The sequence below is a fragment of the Mastomys coucha genome, unplaced genomic scaffold (genome assembly GCF_008632895.1).
Source record: "Mastomys coucha isolate ucsf_1 unplaced genomic scaffold, UCSF_Mcou_1 pScaffold23, whole genome shotgun sequence".
Lineage (NCBI taxonomy): Eukaryota > Metazoa > Chordata > Mammalia > Rodentia > Muridae > Mastomys > Mastomys coucha.
In genome coordinates this window covers 98,699,828-98,710,969 of record NW_022196906.1, presented here as the reverse complement: position 1 = coordinate 98,710,969, position 11,142 = coordinate 98,699,828, and the positions used below count along the sequence as shown (strand labels likewise).

At 39.8% G+C, this 11,142-nt stretch overlaps 1 protein-coding gene across 1 annotated transcript in view; it reads right to left on the bottom strand.

Annotated features, from left to right (window-relative positions):
• The window catches only part of Cpne4 (copine 4), a 466,654-nt gene that overhangs the window by 22,788 nt on the left and 432,724 nt on the right, over positions 1–11,142 (bottom strand). The window contains exon 11 of the mRNA XM_031344408.1: positions 6,665–6,798. Within this exon, the coding sequence (XP_031200268.1) occupies positions 6,665–6,798 (134 nt within the window). The remainder of the gene's footprint in view (positions 1–6,664; positions 6,799–11,142) is intronic.

Genomic DNA, 11,142 nt, shown 5'->3' with positions numbered 1-11,142 from the left:
CTGCACATGGAGGGGTCTAATTGTTCTGGCAGCATGTGTATAGTAGAGGATTGCAAATTCGATCATCACTAGGAGGAGAGGAACTCGGCCCTGTGACGGTTCTGTGCCCCAGTATAGGGGAATGCCAGGGCCAATAAGTGGGAGAGGGTGAGGTGGCAGGCATGGGGAAGGGGGAGGCAACAGGGGTTTGTTTTGTTGTTTTTGTTTGTTTCTTTGTTTTTTGGAGAGGAAACTGGGAAAGGAGAAATTTACAAGTAAATAAAGAAAATATCTAATAAAAATAAATAAATAAAAAATCTATGTTCACATATTTGTTTACATATATATATAATTTATATTGACAAAGTAAACAATGGGTCAGATTTGATGCTAGATTCTTCATTGTGAGCCATAGTTAGCCCTCATCAATAGATACATATACAAATCAGACCTTCTCCCCCACACACATACTATCTGTTCTGTTAAGAGATGATTTTCAAAATCTTTAAACTTCCTACATACAATAATTAAGCACTGAAATTCTTAACATATGGATGCTTCTTAGATCAATAATATTTAAATGACAACATAATAAAAATCCAACCCAGAAATCTGTTTAGAATAGTTTGAATCTCTTCATAATGAATCATTTTAGAAGTTAAAAATTGCATGCATAGGATGAAGTTCTTGTTTTCCTTATAGACATGTATGATATAGTAACCGGAAAAATGACTTCAAGATTGATTTACAAAGATACATCGAAGGCTAGAGATGGAACTTAGAGGGTAGAATGTCAGGCATGCACAAGGCTCTGGGTTTGATTCTCTCTGACACTACATCAAAAATATGTCCAATGGTTTTAAAAATGATACATTGGGACCAAATTCTATGAAGGAGGGAAACAGAATCTAAGTTGGTGAAGAAACAAAATCCTCATTTGAAACTAAAGAGCTGGTTCAGGTATTTTTTTTTTTTTTTTTTTGTGAGGATGATGGCCAATAGCGAGTCTACATGGCATAACATACAGATTCCAATGGGCAGCTGCAGGAGTTACATCAGAATTCATTTTTAAGTGCATTTAAGTATTTATAACACTCCAGAGTTTTCAATTCTTTTTTTAAAAAGATGTATTTATTTATTATATATAAGCACACTGTAGCTATATTCAGACATACCAGAAGAGGGCATCAGATCTCATTACAGATAGTTGTGAGCAACCATGTGGTTGCTGGGATTTGAACTAAGGACCTCTGAAAGAGCAGTTAGTGCTCTTAACCGCTAAGCTATCTCTCCAGCCCACGTTTTCAATTCTTATCACTATTTAAACTCATGGTGAAGAAAGTTAGATGTTATCAATGAAAGAATGTGTGAGGGCTGTGTATTTTTACAAAATCCTTTTAAAGGCAAATGAACAAAACAGACAAAGGAACAAGACCCCCCCCCCAAGATGCCATTTGTCCAACATAACCTTTAGATCTGACACTATATTCCTTTCTCTTTTTGTGTTCAGCTTATTTTTAAAGATTGGATTTTGAATCTTAAAGATAACACCTTCCACCATTGATTATTTACCACAGGCAGAACTGCCTGGGTTCTGCAAAGGAAATTACATGCGCGTCTGATTTGCAATCAAAAAAATGAATCTCATGAGGATAGGGTTGCAGAGCTGGGATGTGAACCCAGATCTACCTGGCATTGGGACCTCATACTCTTTCAATCACTTTTGTAGACTCCACTAACCACGCGAGACTTATCTGCCTTAATGATCCAGAATAATAAGCACATTTATGTTCTAATAACATGATTATGTCTGCATGAATGTGTATGCATGTGCATGAGAGAGAGAGTGAGAGAGTGAGAGAGCGAGAGAGCAAGAGAGAGAGCGAGAGAATTCTGATTGACCCAGTAACTCCTGTCAAGCTTTTCTTCTTCCCCACCGTCCTTCAGCAGGGAGGAGGTGGGAGCCTTTCCTTCCCCTGCACTCTTTCCATTCTTATCCTTACACAGGAGGGGTTTCTGGGCTATGATGAGCTGGGGCCATGCTTTGTCGTTCTGAGATATAGTCTTTCTGTGTATCCCAGGCTGGCCTTGGACTCCTGGGGTCCTCTGGCTTCAGTCTTGCTATGCTGCCAGGAATGAGCCACAGCGCCTGAATCACCATGATTTACTGACATGCTTCTGTGTTTCAGTAGACTGTGAGTGACGTGGGGAAACTCTGCCATGTTAAATCTTTGCTGTCCCACACAGAAGAATATATCTAGGCTGCAGGACCTAGGAGTTTTAACTGTGTTAATGGTGGATTCTAACTCTGGATACTTTTTACTACAACAACAATGACAATGACAACAGCAGCAGCAACAACATCAACCACACAACAACAGATTTCTAAGTGCACAGCTGACAATGAAATCAGCCTAAGGGAGTGAGGCCCAAGTATCAACATCGTTTTGAAACTTCTTAAGTGGTTTTGGCATGCAAACAATGTAAGAGTCCTGATGGGATAAGGTGGAGTGTGGTGGAGGCTGTACTGAGAAAGCTCACATCTTCTGCTGGCCAATGCAGTGCCCTACACATCTAAGCTCATGTCAGCTTAAATTTCAGCTCTGCTTTCTGGTGTCCTAAATTCATTTTGAGGTGGCCACTTCTTTAAATTAGCACTCTGTGTTTGCAGAGGGATGCATTTGGTCTCTGTTCATTAGATCACAGACAGGCTGCCTTCTCCTCCCTCTTTCCCCTTTTCTTTCATGGTATTAGGGACTGAACTCAGGGTCTCATGCATGCTAAGCAAGTGTTCTACCACCAAACTCACTCCAGCTATGTTTTTATTTTTAGAAAAAATTGAGATATGTGTGCACAGGCGCATATACACTCACATGAGCATGCATGTCCTGGAATGTGTGGGCCCCTGTGCTTACACGTATGTATATTTTTGTTCATGTATGTTCGCATGAGAGGCAGATAGCTTGTAATGCCTTTGGAGATGGTGAAGTATAGTGTGGGCCAGCAACACTGGATTTGGGAACTGTTATCTTGTGGTTGAGGAAGCCTCCCTTTAAGGCCACCTAGAGAAGAGCTTTATGTACGCTTCAAGCTGTTCTGATGGATGGGTCATCTGCTAATGACCCGGTAGCCATGACTTTACAAGGCAGAGAGAAAATCCTTGGCTATCAGAGGCAGAGAGGAATTGCTAAGGCTCATGGGAACTGCAAACCTCTGTGTGGCTGCAGAAGAGGGATGATGGCTTCTGTCAGTTTTTATGCAAGTGTTTTTTTTTTTTTTTTAAGCACCAACCTTCCTGACTTTGATGCAAGAGTAAATTAATTCCAGAACCTTGACTTGAAATTTCCTGACTCTGCCTGTCTCCTGTCTGTCCACCCACACAAAACAGAAGCTGTTGAACCTTGTCAGCTTTCATGGGAGCAGCTTGCATTCCAAGCTCTCCCAGGGAGTCTTTTAAAAGAGCATGGAGGTTTTTTTTTTTCAAACCTCCCTTTCTTCTTTAGAATTTGCCCATTTTAATGTTGAGTCGCCTTTTAAAACAGAAATAAAATGTTGTTCTGTTGGCCTGCCTAAAGTTGATTTTCTTGTTCATCTGGGAATGATGACTTCATAATTACGCTATTAAAATTTTAAAAGGAATAATTTCTGAAGACCTCATATAACTCCCAGGGTGACATATTGAATATGTTTCAGTATGTGTTTTTGAGGGAATACAACGAATCTGTCAACTTTCATATGGTTTAAATTTGAAAGGGATGAAAGCTTTAAAAGATGCCCAATGGTTCTGACTAAGGTGTCTGTATTCTGCATGTGAAGCCACCAGGGAATGGACACACTTTGCAGAGAGCCGATAAATACTTCCTGATAATGGATCATTGTCCAGATTAGCAAATGAAGGTAGTACAGGACCATGATGCTGACTCTGAACCTCCTCTCGGTTTTTAGAACACTAGCCTCTCTGCTCTGTAGGATTCAACACTGGATGCCTTCTTCTCTGCAGGCCCACAGTTCTTATAATATAGTCCATATGTATTCAGTTCTTTTTTCTATTTATTTAACTTCTATTTTACATGGGGGCCTTACTATGTTGCTTAAGTTAGGCTTGAGCACAGTACATAGCACCGCACTGGGCAAGACACCCTCTATTATATGTATCTTAAGGTCCAAACACTAGGGATCCTGCAAACATTTCCTCCATTCCTTCTCATCGCCAAACATGCACACACAAGATCACACTAGATCATTAACATGCTCGTGCATGATTGAAGGAAAAGAGAGGATTTCTTGAAGAAATCTCTGACACAGTGTAGATGTAGTGTATCAAACTCTTTCCTCTCTAGTAAAAACCCCATCTGCTTCAATCCTTTCGAGAAATTGTCCCTGAATTAGAGCCTGAAGAAGTCAAAGCTGAAACTCATTATTGTCACAGTCAATATCTCAAGGACAAGTATTCTAGGTGTCACTTTGTATTTGTCAGAGTTCTCTAGAGGAACAGAACTTATATAATGAATATCTACCCATCATCTACCTATCTATCTATCTATCTATCTATCTATCTATCTATCTATCTATCTATCTATATATTTATGTATATATACATCTATCTATCTATTATCTATCTGTCATCTATTATCTATCTATTATCTATCTGTCATCTATTATCTATCTATCTGTCATCTATTATCTATCTATTATCTATCTGTCATCTATTATCTATCTATCCTCTATATATCTATTTATCTGTCATCTCTATCTATATATCTATATATTTATTTCTATGTCTGATTCTGTGTACAATTCTCTCTATGTAGGGATTTATTAGAATCACTTACAGGCTGCTATCCATCTAGTCCAGCTATCGCTGTTTACTAGCAGAAGGCCAAAGAATCCACTAGTTTCTCAGTTCTTGAGGCTAAATGACTCATCTAGCTGCCAGTATCCACTGGAATTCTGAAGAAGCAGGCTCTAATGCCAGTGAAGGAATGGAGTTGCTAGTGAGAACAGGCAGGCAAAGGGAAAAAGCTCCCTTCTTCCATGTCCTTTATGTAGGCTGCCACCAGAAGATGTGGGCCAAAATTAAGGTAAATATTTTTTCCACCTCAAAAAGTCCAGATTGAAAGTCAGTCTTCCTACTTCAAATGACTTAAATTAAGAAGAAATCCCTCTCACAGGTGTCCTCAGCGGCTTGGCTTTTAGTTGATTCCAGATATAGTCAAGTTGACAACCATAATGGCCATCACAGATTTCAGTGATTTAAAATGATTATTGAAGTATGCTTTAGGTGTGCAGCAAGAGCCATGGGAAAGTTTTGTGGGTACTTGTTGCTCATTGATTGCATAGGATCTGGCAATCCAATCTCTAAGTGTCTCTATGACACACTGGAGTATTTTGCTGACCATATCGAATACAGATATCTCAGCAGGCAGGAGACTGACAGGACCTTTCTTAGAACCCATGCTGGAGGTTTCACAAGGGTGTGCCCTTTATAGAGTGGTTGTTACCAGTAATGAACTCAGGAAGAACAGAAATCATGATGTGTTCCAGTTTCTCTACAACCTGAGTATAGAGATGCTTTGTTTATTTTCTTGGATTAAAAGGTCAGCTGCTTACAGCTCATTACTAACTAAGCTTGTTTCACAATCACACCACGGAGTCCTCTGAGAGGTCTACATTTGTGTTTATATTGGTTTCACCTCAAAAAGCCTTAGGTAAACATTTGTGCCTCTTCCCTCTATCTGGTGACACAGGAGTGACAGTAAATCCAGCTTACTGGAGTTTATGTTGATCACTTCTCTGGGAAATACTGAGGGGCAAAAATACTCCATCTTGGGACTGGCCTCCATCTTAAAAGAAAATACAATACTATGGTGGGAAAGGCCAATATTTATCATTAAGAAGAAATAAATAATTCTGATTAAATCTTAAGATCATCTCTGTATACATGTGAGTACACACACACACACAGACACACAAGACACACACAGACACACACACACACACACACACACACACACACACACACACACACACTGTCCACAAAGATTTGCACCTGGGCAGACATATATTTTAATGTTACCAGTAGCTTACAAGACCAGAAAAACACAGAGATTTTTGACCTCAATATGTAGAACCTGAAAGATTGTGGTTCAAATACCATCTCTGTTTGTGAGGCAGCATACAAATGACTTATATTTCCTACAGTCTTATTCTTTTAAAAATGATGGTTATTATGTAAGATGAATAGAGTACAGAGGATGGATGCAGGAACATCCAATAAAACCATGCATCTAAAACTCAGATGTGTATACCAGACATCTGAGAATCCAATTCCTCAGGTCAGGGTGCTGCTGGTTCATGAACAAACTGTGAGGAGCAAGGACACCTTCAAACTAAGTCCACACAATGAAACTTAGATTTGCTATCTATTGACTTCACAAATCTAATAAGAACAGAAATCTGAGAGAGAGATTTGTTGGCTCACTGGAGCGAGTGTGGCACCAACTCAGTTTCTCTAGGAACAGAGGATGAAATGTCTGGCACAAAGTTTTACCCTGTTCTTTCAAGAGCTTCTACAGGAGGAGATGCCGGAACTGACTGCCACTCTTTGGCCATGGGTGAGCCAAGGGCTGTGGGTTCCCACCACCACCTCAGAGATATACCACAGCTGATGCCTGAAGTCACTTACCTGTCATAGTCTTGGCAAATCTCTCCCACAGCCACCAAGGCCTTTAGGTACTCATTGGGCTGGTAAGGGTGGATATAGTGCAGGGAACAACTGTTCCTGGGGTCTCCATTAGAAGCAGTGAAATCTATAGCTACCTGAAAGAGGGAAAGCATAAGAATAAATGCACTGTTAGGAATCATGACCAACCTGGAGACATGGCCTCAGATAGAGAAAAATAAGAGTACATGACATACGTGGCTGATAAGAAAAATAAAAGAAGTTAGTTAGTTCCCAGAAAACCTAGTATTAATTTGACTGAAGTAAGTTTTGCTGTCTTTCATAGCTCCAGCTCTTTCTGTCCAAATGGGACTTGAGATGGTATTCAGAAAATCCAGTCACTATTGATTCATATCATCAAGCATCAAGGCTAAGGATGAAGCACGTGTCTCCAATTTCACAATCCACTAAGAAAAGGCTCATGTGTCCCATGGGCAAAAAGCTCCACCTATGAAGGATAGGAAAGAACCCTTATGGCCAAATTCTGAGTAGAGAATCCCGACTCCCTGTGAAAGCTGTTGTCTAATTTCTATGCAGTCAGTTGCAGAGTTATGTATTGGGGTAGTTTTAACAAAAATGTCTCCCAGGAGCAACACAGTAAAGCAGTCTTCCCATTCACGTGAGGACTCCTGTCTCTAACACAGGACACACCAGGATAGATTGTCATTGCAAGTGGGAAATAGAGAAAAGAAGCTTTTGTCCAGTTATCAAATATTCTTTCTCCTTTAGCTTTCTGAGATTATTCTAACTCCCAACTCACTTAAAAAATTATATTTTAAGTTATAAAAAGCAATGTGTTTCTTTAGTGTCCTTTTATATATAAATGTCATTATAGTTTTTCTTTTTTTGTATGAAACTGTAAGGTAGAAACTGTTGTTCCTTTTTATCAATAACCACGATGCCCAAAGATATTGAGGGACATATAAGTGGGGCTGGGTTTAAAGTTACATCCATATGCCTTCAAAGATAATGCCTCATTATTATACTGCTATACACCTAAAAGAGCATTTCCAGGACAAAATATACTAATATTTATAACATTTCCTTAGTAAGTTTTTATTTCTTGTGTATCTGACTATAGTTTCTTGAAGCAATATCTTTGCCATAGTAAAATTTATAACATTTGCTTACAGGTAAAAAAAAAAAACAAAATAAAATCCATCAGTAGATGAATGGATAAGGAAAATATGGTGCATGTATACATGTATACAATGGAGTCTTTTCCAGCCATAAAGAAGAATGAAATTACATTGCCTGCAGAAAAATGGATGGAACTGGAATCCTGTTCATCATGTAAAGTAAAATAACTTAGAGGCAGAATACAACATATTGCATGTTTTCTCTGGTTGGTGGATCATAGATTTTAGATGGCTAGATAGATTTACACACACTTATGAAATAGAAATTGAAGTAAGATTGTCTGATTCTGTGAAGGAAGATGACTACTGAGGGAGGAGAGAGAGGAAGTCTGGCCAGGGATTCTGTCAAAATACATGCTATGCAAGGATGAAAATGTCTTCATGAACCCTATCACTATGTATAATAATTATATGACAGTAATAAAAAAATCCTAAAATCTTCAGTCTCTAATATAACAGTTCCCACTAAAGAACGGAGGCGCCTGGCCAGGAGTCAGAGAGACTGTGAGGTAGGAGGCAGGATGTAGCTGTGAAAATTCTGGGGAAGTGGTCTTGAACCACTTAGTTCTCTGTGACTAGGTTGTGGAGGGAGGGAAAGGACAAGCAAAATGTATGTGGCAAATGGGTAAGAGTGCAAAGAGCTTTTACTGAAGATGGATGGAGGTGACTCCCAGGGACCCTCATACCTCTATCTTTTAAGATGGGGTTCATCCTGAAAGTGAGAACTAATCTTCACAAAGAAAGAGAAGGCAATGCATAGAGCTCCCTCCAGTTGAACAGTGGGGTGCAAGGCAGTGATACTTAAAACCTCCATGAACTTTAAGCAAGAGACAGGAAGCATCCTGGAATCCGTTCATGAGGCTCTGGTCAGTTCTGGCCATGAGGCTGTACGTGTTTCTGGTCAAAATATGTACAGACAGTTCTAGAAAAATGTTTCTAAGAGGAATGTCCAAGAGGTGCTCAGAGTCTGCGGGTGCTGGTACACGATATTAACTCCAGCACTTGGGAATACAAGCCAATGCATGGGGGTTGCAAGGCAAGGCCAGCCTGAGCTACAGGGCAGGAGATGGCATTTCTCATACCATGTTAGACCCCTGGGCTAACTAAGTTTGGTTCAGAGACCCTCCATTCTCAGTCATTTTCTCTCAAACAGATACATCTTTGGAGACAATAACACCTGTGGTGGTATGAATACACTTAGCCCAGGGAACTCTGGAGGTATGGCCTCATTGGAGTAGGTTTGGCCTTGTTGGAGGAAATATATCACTGTGGGTGCTGGGAATTGAACTCCTGTCCTCTGGTTCACTTAACCTCCCCAATTAGATGTTGTATTTTTAAAGAGTTGCCTTGGCCACAGAGTCTCTTCACAGCAATGGAAACCCTAACTAAGACCATGCCTTGCATATACAATTGGGTTTGGAAGGTAAATCAGAGCTAGGATGGCCAAGTATGGTGCCATTTCTTTCCTTTCTACTGAGAAAATCATTTTAAAACTGCAGGGAACCCAAAGCTTGGCGTGATGGTATTTGGTATAATTTCTGTGCTTGGAAGACTGAGGCAGGAGGACTGTGAGTTCTATATAGGCTAGCCAGGGTGATATGATCAAAGGGTCTCCTAAGTATCCCTTCAGAAGCTAGAGATGAAATAACCACCTTCAGGAGGTGGCCTTCTACCAAGAGTTCTGTGCTCTTTAGAGTTAGCCATGGTGGGAGGAGAATGCAATAAAAGGTTAGATTTATTTTAGAAAGCAACAGGAGCAGGGGTAGTGAATGATGGGATTAAGTTGAGAAAAAGAAAAATGAAAAAAAAAAAAAAGGCCTGAAAATGCTAGTCCCTGGAGGTGGCTGCAGACACCCAGAATCCTAAGTGCCAGAAAGCTAGCAGAACCACTGAGTTTTCCTTTTCTGATGGGAAACCTTTATGAAAACTTGGTCTTTTGGTGAGTGTTCTAGCCTTCTCAGCAGGCAGTAGAGAGCAGGCTCCTGGGAAGCAGCTTATGTGTTGAGGATGTGTGGAGTGGCTCTGCAAAACTAGGCATAGAAAGCAGGCCAGGCACTCCCTGGATGCTGTCTCAGCTGCATGGAGCTGCTTCTGGGAAAGGGCTGGATGTGAACAATGAATGTGTCTTTGACACTTTTAGTTTTAACACCAAACAATCCTAACTGGTCATCAGGGGGACTCTGTTGGATACCAGTCACAGCGAAGCAGAATCTAGGGAGTTGCTGGATCTCTTGTAACCTGGAACTCACATGGATACTGTTACATCTTGAGGCAGCCACATGAGTTGGACTTAGGTAATAAGTCTGGTAAGAGATGTGGACTCTGGACATTTCTTAAGTGATAAGCTAAACAAAATTCTGTGGGAGTGGTCATGAAATAAAAAGCAAATTCCTATTTCTGTGAAATTGCTTGGTCCATTTCCTGGAAATAGTAAAATATTTGCCTCCTTTGCCCATTGTACCCTGGCTATGTGTAGGTGTTCATCATGCAGAGATCATTCCTCTATCTTAGAGTCAATCAGGTGTGTCTAAAGTAGAGATTTAGAAACTTAAGCCAGGAGATGCAGTAGCTATAAGGCATGCTGAATGTACCAGAGTAAGAAAAGATTTCCTGGGAGGATCTTGAATAGATAACCCAGATTTTAGATTTGCTGGTCAGGGTAAGAGAACCCATATTCAATTTCATGTATATAATTACCATATTACTAAACACCATAAAATCATAGGGAAGTGGAAAATATCACCTTTAAATTTTTACAACAACAAATCATGAGTAGTCATGCAAAAAATATTAATAAAAGTTTCTGCTCAGGATTCTATAGCTTAGTAAGTAATTTTATTTTACTTTCTAGTTGTTTTTTTATAATATTCTCCCCATCCATTTTGCACTGCTATAGCAGAATACTATAGACTGGGTCATTTACTGACAATAGAGATAGAACTGGATCATAGTTGTAGAGGCTGAAGCACCCAAGCCTGCCTCTGTCGCCCACTGGGATGACTGGAACACTCGCCAAAATACAGGCTCACTACTGGAATTTCTCTAGGAGTATTCTATTGCTGCCTCTCATTGTGGAAGAGAGAAGAGAATGTGTGAGAGAGAAGACAGATGTACTCCCTTTTATAATTCATATTATAATTATATTATATTATAATTCACCAAGAGAGTAAAACTCTCATGACCTATAAACTTCCAGAAAGATCCTATCTCTCACTTCCCAATTCTGTTGCCTTGGGGACTCAACACATGCTTCATGGGGACATACCCAAACTATTATATATATATATATATATATATATGTAT